At 46.6% G+C, this 20,586-nt stretch overlaps 1 protein-coding gene across 2 annotated transcripts in view; it reads left to right on the top strand.

The window, feature by feature from the left end:
- The window catches only part of MGAT4B (alpha-1,3-mannosyl-glycoprotein 4-beta-N-acetylglucosaminyltransferase B), an 802,706-nt gene that overhangs the window by 418,327 nt on the left and 363,793 nt on the right, over positions 1-20,586 (top strand). For both annotated transcript variants that reach the window (XM_068278091.1, XM_068278092.1), the window contains exon 3: positions 13,301-13,441. In XM_068278091.1, coding sequence (XP_068134192.1) covers positions 13,301-13,441 — 141 coding nt within the window. The remainder of the gene's footprint in view (positions 1-13,300; positions 13,442-20,586) is intronic.

Raw genomic sequence — 20,586 nt, 5'->3', positions numbered from 1 at the left:
GAGCCGGTCATAGTCAGCGTGGCCTCTTTCATGACAGGTTGTATCATCATTAAAGTGCAGGAAGCGCAGGATGTCCTCAAAACGTGACCTGGACATGGCAGCAGAGTACATGGGCATGTGATGTATTGGGTGCGTAGACCAATAGGACCGCAATACATTTTTTTTAGTTAGACCCATGTTAAGGAGAAGGCCCAAAAAGATTTTAAATTCGAAAACTGTGACCTGTTTCCACCGAAAAGGCTGGGCATGGGAGCTGTTCGGATTGGCGGTGATAAATTGTGTGGCCTTACGGTTGGTCTCTGCCACGACTAAGTCGTAGAGATCCTCGGTGAAGATCAGATGAAAAGCGTCTAGGGCCGATCCTAGATGATCTGTCTCCACCTGGACTCCAGACTGGGCGGTGAAAAGGGGCACTACGGGTGCGGCGGAATTAGGGAACTTCCAATGAGGGTTTGCCAGCACCTCTGGGAGCCTAGGGGTACTACGGGCCCGTGTTTCTGGTGGCTGCGACTGGGGTCTTACTGCACGTACCACCGAACCAGTTTCAACTGCCATGCTGGTGCTCGCCACTTCACCAGGGTCTACGGCAGTACTGGTTTCAAGTCCAGGATGTGCTGCGCTGTTGGTGCATGCCTCACCATCAAAATCTGGATCAGCGCTAGCACCACTCTGCTGCCCTTGAGGTTGATCCTGCGCAACCTGTGGTCCACTGACATCGGTACGCCTGGCGCTAGCAGGGACCACAACCTCGTCATCAGAACTATCGGTCAAAGAGTCACTGTCCTCTACAGGTTCATATTCTGAGCCGGATGATTCGTCGGATGAGAAGTCCCAATCACTCTCACCCGACTCGGCCATAATACTGTAGGCCTCTTGCAGGGAATACATCTATTTTGCCATTTTGGGCTGCTAAATTTAGTTGGTATTCCTCTGAGACTACTCAGGAAAAAAAATGCACCTGTCTAGCAAATGGGAGTATTTGTTAAGTAAACAGCTGCGATCGCTCAGTTTTGAGCGTCGCAGCTATGGTGTTGTTTTTTTGCAGTGATCAGAAAACAAAAATTTCTTTCACTTGGGGCGGGCTGAACGCAAGTGCGGCAGAACGATCAGGCCTGATCGGGCAAACACTGCGTTTTTAGTGGAGCCTACTCTAAGGTGACCCTAACGTACTTATATAGATCTGACTGTGATCAGTACTGTTCACTTACAGATACTATATAGTACCAATGCTGATTAGCGACAGTGATGACGCTAATCAGCGACTCATTAGTGATTGCGGTGTAGTGGGCTGGGTGCTAACTACCTAACAAAAGGGGCCTAGCTAACTCACTGGCCAAAAAACTGCACAGGCAATAGATGTCACTCAGATCTCGATCAAAGCTGTGACAAGCGACCAGATTTCAATCACAGCGCCGCTGTCAGATGCCAACCAATGTAAACAGCAATCGAAATCACAGGCAATCACAGATAATCAAAAACCAATCACTAATCAATCAGCTGTCAAAAATCAGTGCACAGACAATAGATGTCACTCAGACCTTGATCAGAGCTGTGACAGGCGACCAGATATCAATCACAGCGCCGCTATCAGATGCCAACCAATGTAAACAGCAATTTAAATCACAGGCAATCACAGATGATCAAAAACCAATCACTAATCAATCAGCTGTCAAAAATCAGTGCACAGACAATAGATGTCACTCAGATCTTACTCAGACCTCGATCAGAGCTGTGACAGGCGACCAGATATCAATCACAGCGCCGCTGTCAGATGCCAACCACTGTAAACAGCAATTGAAATCACAGGCAATCACAGATGATCAAAAACCAATCACTAATCAATAAATCAATCAGATGTCAAAAATCAGTGCACAGACAATAGATGTCACTCAGATCTCACTCAGACCTCAATCAGAGCTGTGACAGGCGACCAGATATCAATCACAGTGCAGCTGTCAGATGCCAACCAATGTAAACAGCAATTGAAAACACAGGGCAATCACAGATGATCAATAACCAATCACAATGCAATCAATCAATCAGATGTCAAAATCCTGTTCACAGGCAATAGATGTCACTCACATGCCACTCAGACCTCGATCAGAGCTGTGACAGGCGACCAGATGACACTCAGACCTCAGTCAGACGCCTTGGCAGGGCAGTGAGGGGGGCTGTGGGGGGTGATCAGCGGCGATCGCAGGTGGGATCAAGCAGGATCAGTGTGGCTATGTGATCAGCAGGGCTGCCGTCCTCTCTCCTGGTGGTCCCGGAACGCTGTGACCAGGAGAGGAGGAGGCAGCCAGTATAATACACGTTGTTTACATAACAACGTGTATTATACGCTTTGCATTGGCCGGATTTAAAGATCGCAGCCCGCCGGCGCTGCTAATTGGCCGGCGGGCTGATCACACGTGGGGGCCGCAAGGGATGCTGGGCGATGTGCGCGCGCATGCGCGCGCGATCGCCCGCATTTCTGATAGAAAGGACCTTCCGCCAATCGGCGTTAGGCGGTCCTGGGGCTGCCGCCGCGGCCACGCCTACTGGCGTGACGCGGGCGGCAGGTGGTTAAGGGGCCCATACACTGGTCGATTTCAGCCATCGATCGACGGCCGATTCGACCGTTCTGATCGAATCGGCTAGAAATCGATGCAGCAGAAAGCATGATCGATAGGCCGATCGATTTTCCGGCCGATTTCGATCGATTTGCTCAATTGGTCCAGATGAAAAAATCTAGGTCGATCGGCTGCTGGCAGTTGATCGATGGCCCATATAGTTGCATTGGATTGAATGGTGCAACGCTGCATTTCGATTGATTTTCAATAGATTTCATTCTGAAATCTATTGGAAATCTGTTCCTAGTGTGTGGCACACATCAGATAGATTCCTGTCAGATTCCACTTGACAGGCAACTGACAGGAATCTATCCGATGGTCGAATCTGCAGCAAATCTATAAGTGTAACGGTACCTTTAGCTTATTTTCGATATTTTCTGTGGAAGCCGCAAAGTTGTTGCAGATATGGCCGTACCCACTATTTTATCTTTTCGATTAATTTTTCGACTAGTGATTTTTTTTTTCAACATTGAGAGATTGTTTCTGCGATCTCGCAACGTGAGTACAGGTGTGCGATTACACAAATGACGCTTAGTGATGCGCTGCGATATCGATCGTCACAACGGATCTTTTAGGCTCCCCAACGAATCCTACGCAAAGTATCGCGATCGCTTCAACTCTTGTTCGTGCCCGTCGGGCGCTGTCACGTGACATCGCACATACCTGCGGCCGGAAGATAGATCAGAGAGTGCTCGTCGTCGTGGGACATCGCTGGGATCCATGTTCCTGGGCCGCATGGTGAGTATTCAGTTTTAGGTTTAAAACAAAATCAATATAGGTGTATGTTGTTTTGCATTTAGGATGTAATCTGAAATGGTAAATAATTCAGGTAGTAATAGATTGATTCAGTGCCCTTCAACACGAGGCTTTCCAGGCTAGAGTGATTAAAAGTGCTTTCTGTAATTCTAAGCGGGAACAGGTTAAATGGATATGAGACAAGCCTGGTGATTTGTAATGTGCGGCTATGGTGACGCTGACTTTATTTGGGCTCCGGAGTTCTGCTATAGTTTAGACGAACTCCGGCTAGTGGCGCAGTGGGTGCTCGGCTGTACACTGAGTGACCCAAAAAATTAGAGACATCACTTATTTGAAAGTAAACCAGTCCAACGTTGACCAGCCTGGCAATGGCAATGTATGAAGAGTGGGGAGCTTTTATAGTCATCTGTCCGGATCGGCTTCTTCTCTCCGCCGGGGCGGCTATGTAACCCTGACATGTCTACTAGGTTCCAATCACATGAATTGACGTGATCGGGATCCAGGAGACTGTGTCAGAATTACAGCGCCACCCGGTGGTGGATGAGGGGTGATGGAAGAGTCTCCACCATTGCTGACATCACCCCTCTTCCACCACCGGCTGGTGTTGTAATGCTGACACAGTCTCCTGGATCCCGATCACATGTCATATCAAGTGATTGGATGTGATCGGGACCCAGAAGACCTGCCGGAAGTGCGGAGCCGCTAGTGGAGGGTAGGAGCAAGCTGTCCGGAGCAGGTAACTACAACTGTTCCCTGTTGGGCCTGGCAGCTGTTCTACCTGCACCCTCTTGGGCCTGGCAGCTGTTCTACCTTCACCCTCTTGGGCCTGGCAGCTGTACTACCTGCACCCTCTTGGGCCTAGCCGCTGTTCTACCTGCACCCTCTTGGGCCTGGCAGCTGTACTACCTGCACCCTCTTGGGCCTGGCCGCTGTACTACCTGCACCCTCTTGGGCCTAGCAGCTGTACTACCTGCACCCTCTTGGGCCTGGCAGCTTTTCTACCTGCACCCTCTTGGGCCTGGCAGCTGCTCTACCCGCACCGACTTGGGTCTGGCAGCTGTTCTACCTGCACCCTCTTCGGCCTAGCAGCTGTACTACCTGCACCCTCTTGGACCTGGCAGCTGCTCTACCCACACCCTCTTGGCAACAGTTCTGCAGTAACCTACAGAGTCGCAGACAGCCAATAGAGAATCGTAGTTCTGTCACAGACAGTCAGCCTATGGTTCTCATCAGTTACTCCGCCAGTGACTCTGCCAGTGAGTAAAGTGCAGTCAGGACAACCTCTGCAGTGAGTCAGTCTCTCCATGCTGCAGGTGACATTTACAACTGCTGTAATTTACTTTAACATTCTGCAACCACTAAGATTAAGGGTTGAGATGGAAGTTGTTAAAAAATCAAGGATGAAAGACAGTCGTGAGCTGAAAATGACACTTCTGTTTCTTTTCATGCAGCCGTACTTCGCGGATGCTTCGTTTATGATCCACAAGTTCCTGGACACTTTTGATTATGACCGATTATCAACTGAAGCGATCCACCGGGCATATTGACCAAAATGACCCTGAACCATCATTTATCATTGTCTTTTTCAGTGGTTTGCTTGTGTCTGCATTAATGATAATCAGTTGTTCGGCGCTCGTTTTGAACAACTTCCATCAGACGTGTGTATAAAGCTTAAAGTGGACCCAAATTAAAAATACAAGATTTCAGAAATAACATCTATTTTCTAAATTATAATAATAAATAGCAACCTGTTTTCAGCTGCATGATGACAAATATAAAATATTTTACATTTATTGGAGGAACCCCTCCCTTCCTTTCATATTGCCGGGACAGAATCCGGCAAACTGGTGGAGTAGGAGGTGTCTGGCAAAGGAGGAATTGCTAATGGCTGCCCCCAGTATAATCCTAGTTATGCAAAGAGGAGGGTAAAAAGCAGGCACTGAAATGCTCATAGGCTTGAAGGAGTTTTTATTTATCTCTGTATGTGTCAGAGGGGTGCAGCTAAATATTTTGAATTAAAAAAATGTTTGGTTTGGGTCCGCTTTAAAGTGCACTGAGCTCCCTTGATAATTTTTTTACAATTAACCCCCTCATAAGGGAGGTTTGTAGTGCAGTGTGCCAATGGGGGGAGTACCAACACTTACCTACAGGGGTGCTCCTCTACCCCCCCCCCCCCCCCATCCATGTGAAGTGCACCATGTTCCCCAGGTAGTGTCCGCATCGGCTGGCAGGAGATGTACTCACATCTACAGACTACATCTCCCAGCATGCATTGTGGCGTGAGCTTTGAACTGCCGGTCGTTGCAGACGCTCGCCGGGGAAAATTGGCATACTCCTTAGGGAAGGGGGGAGGGCCTAAAGGAGTGTCGTCCCTCCTTCCTTTAGGTAAATAATGGTGCTTTCCCCGGCCTTCGGATGGCACACTGCATTACAAAGCTCCCTTATGGGGAGGTTCATTGTAGAAAAATATCTATCCTGGGTGCTCAGTGCCCTTTATCTCTCTGGTGTAAGTGTTGAAGCTGAAATAGTGGGATAAGGATATGAGTTAATGGATGGCTGTGACCTGGGAGATGACCTCCTCTCTTCTGTCTTCTCCCCTGTGGGAAGTCTTGCCATGGCAGAGCTATGTGTCAGCCACCTGTGAAGCAGCAGAGATGAAGCTGAGTACACAGTGCAGGAGGCCCTCTGAGAGCAGCATCTTCCCACTGCCTGTGTGCTCAGCTCTGCCTCCCCTCCTGGAGAGCTGTGTGACACATAGAAAGATTGCTAACATTCACATTCCACTCCATCCTGGGCGGCAGGGAAAATAGCAATGAGAAGCCAACAAAATGCGAGCCTGCTTCTGTACGTGAGTGCTGGCGGTATCAGAGCAGATCCAACACCGCACACCTTGCCAGGGAAATACCATGGGGGTTTGGCAGAGGAACACGTGTATACAGGTAGTCCCCGACTAATGAACGAGATAGGGACTGTAGGTTCAACCCTCAGCCCCTCAGTTTATGAAACCTCCGACACCGACTCTAGGTACCCAAAATTGCTCCGACTCCTCAACTCCGACTCCTTGGTCTAATAGTGGCCACTAATGATCCAATCTTTTTCATCCAGTCTTACCAAATCTATGTAGTAGAAGAGTAAATATATTAAACAGAGATTATAGGCAGTCCCTCATATTAGATGGAAATTGTAAGATAGGATGAAAAAGATTGGATCGTTAGTGGCCACCTTAATACTTACCAGGGCTGTGGATTTTGTAGAAAAATCATCCGACTCCGACTTCCTGCTCTGACTCCTCAGTTTATGAAACCACTGATTCCGACTCCAGGTACCCAAAATTGCTCCAACTCCTCGACTACACAGCCCTGGTTGTTCATATACAATAGGAATCTCAGCTCACAGTTGGTTACATATCATATTATAATACTAATTGACCCAAGCCCGTTTAAAACAGGCTCTAGGTCTGTTTTTTTGACAGCGCGCATATCCGCCGTTCGCGCGTGCGTGCACCCGTCCGCCCGGCTCACTGGCCCCGTCCTCAAGTCTCAACGGCTATCTGGGTCCGTGCTGCGCATATGCGCAGTAGCAAAAAGCACAGACCCAGCGATACAGAGACAGTGTACACAGGGACACTTGGCTCTTATTAGGTAGAATATGGATAATAATCTGCATAAGCAGCATATTAGGAAAAGCCTTGTGCACATTGCCAAGATACAAATTTACATGCATTCTGTTATCTTTACTTGATTAGTCAGAATTTATTCCTAAATAATCCTCTTAAATGTTCATTCAGGATCCAATGTATTCCTCCTCAGGTTCAGGGATTCAGTGGCAGAGCTTGTGTTTGTGAAATGAGATAACATTTGTAAAGCGCTATTCTCCTGGGGGCCTGAGGAGGGCAGCGGCCACTTAGAGCGCGCTCAGTTATGTCTCAGGTCGTGTGTATCTGTGTGTTTCCCCACTGATAGTTCAGGGTCAGTTTCTTAGGAGGAAGCTTAGTAGTTGAGGACTAATAAATAACCGTTATTACTAGTGTTATGCATTGATCAATGACTGAAATTTTCCACATTGCATTGCAGAAAACAATGAATAATTCATGTCACTAAGGGCCCTGCTCCCACCGCACATCACATAGGAAAACCAAAAACACTTTGTATGCATGTTTGTGATGGTGTTTGAATTCGGGTTGTCTTTATATTCAACCGAAAATAGCTGTTCGAATTTGGACTTTCCCGACCCGAAAAACATGTGATTCGTCGGCACAAATTTGACAAAATTGCACTGAAGAATACTGCCGACTTTAGGGATTAATACCAATGCCCCATAGATGCTAGAATCACCAAATTTTCTCGGTATGTTAAAGTGACACTGAAAAGAAAAAAAAAAGTATGATATAGTGAATTGTATGTGTATTTCAGATAATTAATAGAACATTAGTAGCAAAGAAATTAGTCTCATATTTTTATTTTCAGTTATATAGTGTTTTTTATAGCATTGCATCATATTGTCACATTTGCAGTTTGCTTTGCCTTATAGTTTAAGGGCTCGTTTCCACTATCGCGAATCTGCATGCGTCCAACGCATGCAGATTCGCACATGTAATGCAAGTGGATGGGCCTGTTTCCACTGTAGCGTTGTTGAGGTGCGTTTTTTTCAGCGGTAAAAAAACGCACAAAAGAGCCAACGAATTCGCCTGCGAGTGGAATGCATGCGAATCGCCGCTAATGTATTTAATAGGAAATTCGCATGCGGCTATGGTATGCGAATTTTCATGCGAATTCGCATAGGTACCAATGTAATTCAAACAGGCAGTGACATGGTTAATTTCGCATATACCCTCACCTATGCGAATTCGCATGCGAATTCGCGGCAAAAAACGCGCAAAAATTCGCATCCGCATGCTAATTCATGGAATTTCAACAGCGGTGGAATCCAGGCAATTCTGCACCGCAATAGTGGAAACGAGCCCTTAAATACAGAGTGTGGTTTGCAGAGCTAATGACTCTTTGAACTTCTCTTCTTACTGAACCGTATCTGAAGCTGTCTGTCACTGTTTCTTTGCTGTATAGTGCTCAGAAATTAGTGATCAATTTGGTTGTATAGCTCAGAGAAGCTCTTTTGCATAGATAACAACTGAAGTTTCTTAAAGAGAACCCGAGGTGATTTCTAACAATGCTAACAGCACACAGAGGCGGGGTCTGCATATACTGCCCAGCCTCAGTTGCTATCCCAATCCCCCCTAAGTTCCCCCTCCACTCTGCTATGCCCCATAAATCATCAGCCGAGCTGAGCCGGCTGTTTACTTCTGTAATGGCCCGTACTCACGGGCTGCAGAAGTGGCCTGTCGCCAGCACACGTGAGCGTGCTAGCGACAGGCCGGCGACAGCTTCTCTCCAGGTCCCTCCGCGTACACACGCGGAAGAGGGACCAGCGGCGAGACGGAAGCTGTCGCCGACATTCCTCCTCCCCCCGCCGGAAGCTCCATTTACCTCTATGGAGGTTGCTGTCGCTAGTCCGCGTACTCACGCGGATTAGCGACAGTTGCGGCGGAGGTGCGGCGGCGACTGTTGCCATGCGATTGAAACTTTCAATCGCATGGCGACAAGAGCGGCGGGCGACAGTTCGGGGTGCGCGCGCGTGCAACGGCCCATACTCACGGGCGACCTGTCGCCGCAACACGCGCGCGCCGCGTGTTGAGGCGACAAAAGTCCCTCGTGAGTATGGGCCATAAGTATCAGTCTCGGCTGCTCCCCCCCCCCCGCCTCATCCATACCTCCGGACCCTGCCTGCGTCTCTTCCCTCCAATCAGCGGGGAGGGAAGGGACGCAGGCAGGGACCAGAGCTATGGAGGAGGCGGGAGAGCGGCGAGACTGACACTTACAGAGGTAAACAGCCGGCTGTGACACGCTGTGTGTCGACAGCTCGGCTGATGATTTATTGGGCATAGCAGAGTGAAGGGGGAACTTAGGGGGGATTGGGATAGCAACACAGGCTAGGCAGTATATGCAGACCCAGCCTCTGTGCGCTGTTAGCATTGTTAGAACTAACCTCGGGTTCTCTTTAACTCTTCCTGTACTGGAAACAATATATGACCTGTTTCTTTGTTATTAATGTTCCATTTCTTAGCTGTACTACACATACAATTCATTGTTTCATAAGTTTATTTTCACTTCAGATTCCCTTTAAAGGAATCTGAAGTGAAAATAAACTGATGAGATAAACAATTGTATTTATCCTACTCCTAAAATGATTTTTTTTAATTTTTATGTGTGTGCGCCTTTTCTCGGTCATGCAGGATGTGAAGTCAAGATAGTTTTTGTTTTATAATACAGGAGAAAGATACACTTGAAACATAAACTAATATTTTTTTGTCTTGCCTGAAATGGAATCTGAAGTAAAAATAAACATGATATAATGATTTGTATGTGTAGTACATGTAAGACATACAATATTAGCAGCGCAGATATGAGTCTCATATTGTTTCCAGGACAGGAAGAGTTAAGACACTTCAGTTATTATCGATGCAAAAGAGCTTCTCTGAGCTCTCTGACCCTGGGCTGGTGCACAGCAAGAGCGCTTCTGAGCCAGTGCTTTGAAAAAGCACTTGGCTAATGGACCGGTATTTCAGTGGGATGGATCACACCAGAGCGATGTGATTTTCTCGCAAACGCTAGGTTTTCTGCTAATTTCTGAAGCGATTTAGCCTCAATGTTAAGTATAGGAAAGTGGAAAATTGCTCTGACAAGCGCTAGATCAGAGCGATTTTTCAAGTGTTTTTGTTACAGAAGCTGTTCAGTTACAGCTCTACTGTAACAAAAAATAAAAAACGCTACACCAAAACGCTCCGCGGACTGCTAGGCATGATTAGAAAATCGCTAGGCACATGACTAGAATCGCTTACAAAAAGCACAGAGCGTGTGTGATTAGTCAGAGAGAAGTGCTATTTTTTGAAGCAATTACCGTGTATATCAAAGAAACAGTGAGCAACAACAGATACGATATTACTGCAGAAACTTCATGGGGTCATTGGCTCTGCTCTGTTTCATAGTTTAAAGGGAACCAGAGACGAAGCACCCTTGTGTATTTTACCATATATATCAGTAAGAACATTAGAGAAAACACCTACCATGCTCTCTGTTTCATCCTCACTGCTAAAATTGTCTGTTATCAGCTGTGATAAGAATCCCAAACTGAGCATTAATTCTGGCTTTGCAAGGAATAATTATAGCTGAGTCATTATAGCAGAGCCACGAGGGGGCAGGCTTGGGCTTGAAAAAACACCAGAGAAGACAGACTCAGCTATAATCTTTCCGTAGAAAAGCTAGACTGAGTGCACAGTCGGGGATTCTTATCAGAGGTGATAACAGTCAGATTAAACAGAGAACAATGAAACAAAGAGCAGATTAGGTACCTGTTTACTGTCATGTTCCCACTGATTTATAAGGTAAAATACAAGGGGGTGCTTAATCTCTGGTTCTCTTTAAAATGTAGAGCGGGAGCAGCAGCGCAGTTGCATTCGTCTACTTAGACGAATAATTGGATAGTGGATGGCGGTGGGGGAATGGAGGATCGTAGAGGACGGCGCGGTGCATGACAGCTGCAGGGGGCCAGTAGAAGCCCAAGGTAAGTGTCAGTTTTTGTTTTTAAAACACCATACAGAGCCCCTTTAAAGAGACTCTGAAGCGACTTTTAAAACAGCTTTTTTCCTTATAATCCACATGGGCATGTTTGCTCCAGCTAAAACGCCACTATCCCGCGGCAGAACGAGGGGTCTTTACCCCCCAAATCCCCTCCGTGGTGTCCGGGGATCGCTTCCTGTTGAGGCAGGGCTAATGGCCGCAGCCCTGCCTCTCAGCGCGTCTATCAGCGCTGATCGCCACCTCTCCCCGCCCCTCTCATTCTTCTTTCACTGAGAGGGGCGGGGGAGAGGCGGAGATCCGCCGGCTGATAGACGTGCTGAGAGGCAGAGCTACAGCCGAGAGCTCTACCTCCAGGAGCAGCAAAATCTACGACCAAGTTGGTCGTGGATTTTGCAGGGGGGGGAGATTTGGGGGGTAAAGACCCCTCGTTCTGCCACGGGATAGTGGTGTTTTAGCAGGGGCAAACATGCCCATGTGGATTATAAGGTAAAAAGCTGTTTTAAAAGTCGCTTCAGAGTCTCTTTAAAGTTTACCTTTAGGCCCCTTTCACACTGAGACGTTTTCATTGTGTTGCGTTACCATTTTTTACCATAGGGTAACGTTAAAGCAATGAAAAGCTATGGGGCATTTCATACCTGCCGCGGTGTGATGTGCCAGAAAGCATCAGCGCGTTACTGCTCAGCATCCACTGTGAAGTGCAGTGACCGGAAGTCATGTAAGTCAATGGTGGCGCTGATATTTTAAACTGTTTTGCGTTTGCATAGTGCGTGAGCGGAAGCCTATTTGGCCAGTACACTTCCGAGTACTTTGTATTTCTGCCACAGGAAAAGAGCGATAGAGAGCCTCAGTTATTGTTTGGCTAGCAGCCAGAAGTGAGATTACCGCCCATTGCCGCGTGAATCTCTGAAGCCTATTTTTAACGTTGCAATAACGCCGGTTTCTGGTGTGAAATCGGTCTTAAATGACCACTATCACAAAAGATTGTAACATTTAAAATACATGAAAACGCATAAATAAAAATTACATTTCTTCCAGAGTAAAATGTGCTCATTACTTTTCTCCTAAGTTGCTGTTATTTACAGAAGGTAGTAGAAATCTGCCAGAACTGACAGATATTAGATTAGCCATCTCCCCATGGTAGATTCTCAGGGTTTCCTTTGTTTTCAAAAGCACGTAGTGAATGGCAGTGGCTCAGTCCAACTGCCAGAATAGTATGCAAACAGGTAGGGGGGGCAGCCAGCATTTTTATATAGATCCTTTCCAGGGAATGCTTTTGTAAAGAATAAATTAAATACTAAGAATCCCCCCTGAAGAGATGGACTAGTCAAAAACCTGCCGGACCGGTTCCGTCAGATTTTTATTAACTACTGTAAGGCCAGGAACCCACTACAAGGCATGAGTGTTTTCCGGCAATTTTGTGAGCGATATTAAAAAGTGTAAGCTTTTTGTGAGCAATTGTGATAGCGATTTGCGATTAGTGATTTTAATTCTGATTGGTCCTTTTAAATTATTATAATTTTTTTTGACAATTTACAGTAATTCAAAATCACACACAAATCGCTATGTGTAGTGATTCATGAGCGATTGCCAGCGCTTTTATACTTTACATAGGAGCGCAAATGCTCCCAAAATGCTGCATGTCCTGTGATGGCGATTTGCCTAATTGCAATCGCTCTAGTGAAATCTGTCCCATCCATTCACATTGACAGTGCGTTTAGTGAAATCGTTAGTGATTGATAGCGATCCCTAAATGTTCAAAAAAGCTCTGTCGTGGGTCCAGGCTTCAGAGACCGCAACATAGGAGAAAAGCAATTTATAGCTCATTTTATTCTTGAGGAAACATACTTCTTCTATGTATGTGTCCACATGTATTTTGAATGTAAATTTTTTTTGCGATCTTGGTCCTTTAAAAATGCCCAGAAAACCATGTATAACCGCAATGTGCTGGACTAATAGGAAGCATGTTCTTTAATGGAGGCTCATTTGTTGTTCACCTTCTCTGTCCTCTTTAAATGGATTCTGCTAACCTCCTCCCCCAGAGAAAATTACTTAGTACATTCTGAGATTTAGAGGCAGAAAACATCTTTTTTTTTTCCTCCAAACCAAATTGAACTAATGATTCTTCTTCAATCCATGGCCTAGCCTCATCAATCAGAGCGGCTGCTGCAAATAAGATCAGTTGTCTGCGCAGTGCGAATTCTGTTAAATTCCTATCAGGCTTTTTAACGTTAATTTAGAGATCACCTCCTGAAAAATACATTTATCTTGTGTTTTGTGTGTGTTTTTTTTTCTTTAAAGATGAAACCAAGCTCAAACTTTGGAACATCACCAACAAGAATGTGTTACATCTACCGACCATCTTCCATCACCTCCCTCACCTGCTGTCCAAGGAAAACAGCCTTCAGCCAGCAATACATGTGGGTCAAGGGCGGACTGGAGGTAAACCGGCTTCTCTGTTTCTGGGCTTGTTCTGGCAGTCCAGAAGGGACACACAGCATTAATCTCCTGCATTAAGCTTGCTGTACGAGTCAAGGTCATGTGTTAGTTCATTTGTAGCATGGAGGGATGGGCTGAGTCCTGTGCGTGATGTGTTTTTTAATTTACCCAAAGAAGCATTTCTTGTAGGGTTAAAGGACATCCAAAGTGAAAATAAACAATTGTGTATATGCTCCTTCTCCAGAAAATGTCTTTTTTTTTTAGATATTCCGCAGATTTATTTTATATTTAAATCTAATTTTTAAGTTTTACTGTTTCATTGTTTCTACTCAATGACACCTCTATTGAAGTATACCATAGGTCAAATCAATGAACTATTGACCCTTTTTATCTCTTCCCTGCTCTCAGAAGCCATTTATTGACAGGAAAGTGTTTTATGATTGTAATTCCTTATCAGTGAGGGTTATGTTATAGTCTGACCCAGACAGAAACTGTCAGTTGCATACCTGATGTTTAATCTTTCAGGCAGAAAAAGAAAAAAAAGGAACACAACATAGTAATTTGTGTGCTTGGCACTGTACATACACATGTCTATCTCATCATGTCACATGTCACCTCGGTTGTCCTTTAAGTTGATCGGTTTGGGCCGACAACTAGCCGCATCAGTTGTGATTTCGATTGACTTGTGGCCAAAATCGAAATTATGATCGAACTGATTGAAAAATGTTGGTAGATCACATGTGGCGGTAGATCAACAGCCCATAGCGATGCATTGTATTGAACACTTCTATGGCAAACTTTGGTATATTTTTAATAGATTTCATAGTAAAATCTGAATGTGTTGTGTATGGGGGATTTGATTCCTCTCTGATCAGATTCAGATCAGAGAAGGATTGATCTGTTTGCCACATTGGATGGCAATCTAAATGTTTATGGGCAGCTATTAAGGGTATAACTTTCCTTTGTCAGATCTATAAAGAACCTTCATAGACCTGATAGTAGGAAAGTGACTCTCGCAAGTCCTCAAATAAACTACTTAGTGAAACTAAAATTACTATCACATATAATGCTCTCTTTTTAATCTAGTTACTTAGCAATCTAGCTTGATTAACGTACAACTGAAACAAGGGGATATGGAGTCTGCCATGTTTATTTACTTTTAAGCAATACCAGTTGCCTGGCTATCCTCCTGATCCTCTGCCTCTAATACTTTTAGCCATAGACCTTAAACAAGCATGCAGCAGGTCAGGTGTTTCTGACATTACTGACAGATCTGACAAGATTAGCTGCATGCTTGTTTTTCGGTGTGATTCCGACCAAGGCCGGATTTAGGCCAAGGCCACCTAGGCCATGGCCTAGGGCACCACAGGAAGAAGGGCACCAAAGCAGCAGGCTAAACTAGTGCAGCATTTGCAAGCTTGCAAATGCTGCAATGCAGGGAGATCAGGCGAGCACCTGACTGCGGTACTCTGCTGCTAGCTGCCTATGCAGCCGCCACCTCTGTGCAAGTTTGCATTGTATCTGACAGCTATGGACTTCGGCAGCATTGGAGACGGAAGGGAAGAGGAAGCTTCTGCACTGGAGACGAGCGGAGAAATGAGTGACACTGATGGCTGCTGTGGTGTGAAGGCAAGCTGGCTACCTATACTGAAAATGAGGGTGGGAAAAGGAGGGGTTAACAGATCATGATCTGGCTACCTATACTGCAGGGAAAGGGGAAGGAGTCATCTGGCTATGTATACTAGAGGGAAGGGGGAGGGGTCATCCGGCTACCTATACTAGAGGGATGGGGAGGAGTCATCTGGCTACCTATACTGGAGGGGGAGTCATCAGGCTACCTATACTAGAGGGAGTGGGGAGGGGTCATTTCGCTACCTATACTGAAGGGGGCGGCTGGTGATAGTGGCCTAGGGTGGTAAAGAGTACAAATCCGGCCCTGATTCCGACACTATTGCAGCCGAATAGATCAGCAGGACAGCCAGGCAACTGGTATTGTTTAAAATGAAATGAATATGGCAGCCTCCGTATTCTTCTACCTTCAGTTGTCCTTTAAAGGGACTCCGAGCAGTGCAGAAACTATGGAAAGATGCATACCATTTTGAAGCTCTCTTTCTCCTCTTTCCAACGATATATAAACCGCCGCCCTGCGCCTTTTAGTTTTTGTTACTTTTCGCGATCGAATTCACGTTTGCCGCGATTTCGAAATCGCGAAAATAGCAAAAACTAAAAGGCGTAGGGTGGCGGTTTATATATCGTTGGAAAGAGGAGAAAGAGAGATTCAAAATGGTATGCATCTTTCCATAGTTTCTGCACTGCTCGGGGTCCCTTTAAACATGTACACATCACATTCAACCTCATAAATTGGAACTGCCGTCAAAATATCCAAATATCCCCTCTGCTCCAATACGTCAGTCATGCAATAAGAACTTTTAGAAACAAATGATTGTTGGTTAGTTGGTTACTGAAAAGGTTAAAAGACTTTGTTGCACTTTGCCCTGAAGCTTATAAGTTGCATGGTGCACTGCCAACAGCTTCCCTGATTGTCTTTTGATCGCTAATTGCAGTTTGTAATTGTGAGCAGACATATAGCAGAAAAGGTTACTTCTTGCAGGATTTAGTGTGACTGTGAGCAGAGAAGACAAAGTAAGAGCTCCATAAATTCATATATATATATATATATATATATATATATATATATATATATAATATATATATATATATATATATATATATATATCCATCCTCTGTTCTCAGCGCTGCAGTGGGCTGGGGGGAGCTTGTGATGTCTGTACATATTGAATTAAAGCATCAGAATAAGCGTTCCTCAGAAGCAGGGGAGTTGGGAATCCGATGATAACTATATAGCGGTCATGAAACTCCTTTGTAGCTAAGAAAAATACCTCTGAAAGCAGGGAATAGATCAAATGTTCAATCGTTCAATATTTGGCTATCTGGGAGCTAAATTACATTAAAAAAAAACTACCTTGATATACCTGAGACAGTCAAAACTTGACTGCATTGTGACAAGACTATAGATAAATATTTAGCATAATTGTTTTGCATCCAGTTAAAGGTGGCCACACACGATACAATAAAATGATCCAATTTTACAGTAATTCGATAAAAACGATCGGATCTCCCGAAAAAAATCGAAAGCTTTTTTTTCATTTGACTGAAAAATCCGATAGGATTTCCCGTTTTCTTCGATTTTAATCGATCCGGACTGCCAGATATATTTCTTCAATCTTTCTAAAGATTGTATGGTGTGTTGGATTGTCAATTTATTAATATACACACCCAAGCAATTTTGTTAGAGTATCCAATCATTTTTATCATAATTGGGGGAAAAATTTTAACATATGTGTACCACACACATATGTTAGATTTTTCCCCCAATTATTGGTCATATTTTTGAAATGTTACAATCAGTCAGAAAAATTGAGTGCAATTCTTAAATTGAACAGATATTTAAAAAATTGTATGGTGTGTGGCCACCTTTAGGCAGGGAAAACTGTATGCCAGAGTGGTACAATGTCTGTATTGTATTTATGCCCTGTGCTGATCCAGGGTCCGTTGCAAGGTCTGCTGTCGTCTGATTAATGGCGACAGGTTCCGCTGTCTGGAAGAAATGTATGATATTGTACAAATTTGACAGACCACAATGGACATGTGTGAGAGGGCCTATAGGAAACCATGGGCACCTCCTGCATGGCTCATTGTTCGCTGCCGCAAAATACATGGTGGTTGGCATAGTGTGACCCAGCCCTTCAATCTCTGTTGTCCACTATGGACTCTTTATTTTACAGAAGCCACACAGAACATTGTTTCTGAGGAAAAAACTTGTAGATGAAGCTCAGGAAAATAACTCAAATGTGAATTTGTAAGATTTCCTACGTTTTGTGTGAAAAGCTTATTAAAACAACCACCATATATACCTGCGGATAAGCGTTCCCATGCATACACCAACCTCCACACTTTTAGCCTAAAAAATAGTCCAAAATAGGCCAAAACGGCCTAGGCCTGAACGTTTTTTAGGAAAAAATTGAATTTGATTCACAATTATCTTCAAATCAAACTTTGCTTAGTTCCCCCTCTGTGCCTCTCTGTCCCCATCACTCTGTACACCCGTTGTGTCTCTCTCTGTGCCCCCTCTGGGTCTCTCTCTGTGCCCCCTCTGGGTCTCTCTCTGTGCCCCCTCTGGGTCTCTCTCTGTGCCCCTTCTGGGTCTCTCTCTGTGCCTCCTCTGGGTCTCTCTCTGTGCCCCCTCTGGGTCTCTCTCTGTGCCCCCTCTGGGTCTCTCTCTGTGCCCCCTCTGGGTCTCTCTCTGTGCCTCCTCTGGGTCTCTCTCTGTGCCCCCTCTGGGTCTCTCTCTGTGCCCCCTCTGGGTCTCTCTCTGTGCCCCCTCTGGGTCTCTCTCTGTGCCCCCTCTGGGTCTCTCTCTGTGCCCCCTCTGGGTCTCTCTCTGTGCCCCCTCTGGGTCTCTCTCTGTGCCCCCTCTGGGTCTCTCTCTGTGCCCCCTCTGTGTCTCTCTCTGTGTCCCCTCTGTGTCTCTCTCTGTGCCCCCTCTGGGTCTCTCTCTGTGCCCCCTCTGGGTCTCTCTCTGTGCCCCCTCTGGGTCTCTCTCTGTGCCCCCTCTGGGTCTCTCTCTGTGCCCCCTCTGGGTCTCTCTCTGTGCCCCCTCTGGGTCTCTCTCTGTGTCCCCTCTGTGTCTCTCTGTGTCCCCTCTGGGTCTCTCTGTGTCCCCTCTGGGTCTCTCTGTGCCCCCTCTGGGTCTCTCTCTGTGCCCCACTCTGGGTCTCTCTCTGTGTCCCCTCTGTGTCTCTCTTCCGTGCCCCCTCTGTGTCCCCTCTGGGTCTCTCTGTGCCCCCTCTGGGTCTCTCTCTGTGCCCCCTCTGGGTCTCTCTCTGTGCCCCCTCTGGGACTCTCTCTGTGCCCCCTCTGGGACTCTCTCTGTGTCCCCTCTGTGTCTCTCTTCCGTGCCCCCTCTGTGTCTCTCTGTGTCCCCTCTGGGACGCTCTCTTGCCCCCTTTGTGTCTCTTTGTGCCATTTTTGTCTCTTTGTGTCTCCCTGTCTGCCTGCTCTGTCTCTCTCTGTGCTCGCTCTGTCTCTCTGTGCCCGCTCTGCCTCTCTCTCTCTCTGTGCCCCATCTGTGTCTCTCTCTGTGTCCCCTCTGTTTCTCTCTGTGTGCCCCCTCTGTGTCTCTCTCTGTGCCCCCTCTGTGTCTCTCTCTGTGTCCCCTTTGTGTCTCTCTATGTGCCCCCTCTGTGTCTCTCTGTGTTCCCCCTTCTGTGTCTCTCTCTGTGCCCCCCTCTTTGTCTTTCTCTGTGCCCCCTCTGTGTCTCTCTCTCTGCCCCCTCTGTGTCTCTCTGTGTCCCCTCTGGGTCTCTCTCTCTGTGCCCCCTCTGTGTCTCCTCTGTTTCTCTCTGTGTGCCCCCTCTGTGCCTCTCTCTGTTCCCCCTCTGTGTCTCTCTCTGTGCCCCCTCTGTGTCTCTCTCTGTGCCCCCTCTTTGTCTCTCTCTGTGCCCCCTCTGTGTCTCTCTCTGTGCCCCCTTTGTGTCTCTCTGTGCCCCATTTGTGTCTCTCTATGTGCCCCCTCTGTGTCTCTCTGTGTGCCCCCTCTGTGTCTCTCTCTGTGACCCCCTCTGTGTCTCTCTCTGTGCCCCCTCTGTGTCTCTCTCTGTGCCCCCTCTGTGTCTCTCTCTCTGTGCCCCCTCTGTGTCTCTCTCTGTGCCCCCTCTGTGTCTCTCTGTGTGCCCCCTCTGTTTCTCTGTGTGCCCCCCTCTGTCTCTCTCTCTCTGTGCCCCCTCTGTGTCTCTCTGTGTGTCCCCTCTGTGTCTCTATGTGCCCCCCTCTGTGTCACTCTCCGTGCCCCCTCTGTGTCTCTCTCTGTGCCCCCTTTGGGTCTCTGTGTGCCACCTCTGTGTCTCTCTCTGTTCCCCCTTTTGGGTCTCTGTGTGCCCCCTCTGTGTCTCTCTGTGCCCCTTCTGTGTCTCTCTGTGCCCCTTCTGTGTCTCTCTGTGTGCCCGTTCTGTGTCTCTCTGCACCTGCTCTGTGTCTCCTCTGTCTCTCCTGCAGGCTCTACTGCACGGCATACTTCCTGTATGCCGTGCAGTGCAGCCGTCATGTGGCTCCCCCTACTGACGGCTCGTGTTAATAATTCAATGAGTCATTCCCCTTGACTCAATGAGTCATTAACATGAGCCATCATTAGAGGAAGCCGCGCGTACGCAAGATGACTGCACATCGCCCGCTGGAGGAAGGTGAGCCGCTTTGCCGCTAACGTTTCTTTTACAGGGTTAGCGCTGACAAGATGGAGGCGGAGAGGACCACCCATCGCTGGAATCAATACGGAGGTGAGTCGCTCTGCAGTTATTGTTACTGGAGGTGCGGGGGCCGGCAGACCGCACGGGGACAAGGCAGGGAGTCCCCGACGTAGCGGCGGATCGGCGGGCGTTTTTAAGTCGGGTATTCCCTGCCCCATTTTTTGTGGAGAAAAAGTGCGTCTTATATTCCGAAAAATACGGTAAGTGGCTGACTCAGTCCTGACCAGGAAGTGACTACAGTGCGACCCTAACTGATAAGAAATTCCAACTATAAAACACTTTCCTAGCATAAAATGGCTTCTGAGAGCAGCTAAGAGATAAAAAAGGGTCAATTGTTCATAGATTTTAGCTCTGGCGTACTTCAATGAATGTGTCATTGAGCAAAAACAATTAAACAGTTAAAACTTAAAAAGTAGATTTAAACATAAAATAAAATGGTGAAATGTCTTAAAAAGTCATTTTTAGGAGAAGTGAGATAGATACAATCATTATTTTTGCCTCGGGTGTCCTTTAATTCATAAAAATAAAAAATGGGAATGAAATACATTTTTTTTACTCTCAGGCCTGAGCCCACTGATGCAGTTGTATCCGCTTCTGTCCGCTTTTCAGCATCTCTAACATTAGGCCCCGTTCACATCACAAACGCGGATGGCCATGCGTGCGGAACGCGTGCGGACCGCAACGCGTACGAACGCACGCCATCCGTGTTTGTGTGCGTTGCGTGGCTGATCCCATCACTGAAAAGTGAATGGGACAGCCATGCGTTTTTACAAAAAATGCATGCAGCATGCGTTCCCGGACCGCACAGGTCCGGAACGCATGCAG

Source organism: Hyperolius riggenbachi, chromosome 3, assembly GCF_040937935.1.
Source record: "Hyperolius riggenbachi isolate aHypRig1 chromosome 3, aHypRig1.pri, whole genome shotgun sequence".
Lineage (NCBI taxonomy): Eukaryota > Metazoa > Chordata > Amphibia > Anura > Hyperoliidae > Hyperolius > Hyperolius riggenbachi.
Note: the sequence above shows the minus strand (reverse complement) of the source record. Positions and strands in the feature narration are given on the sequence as shown.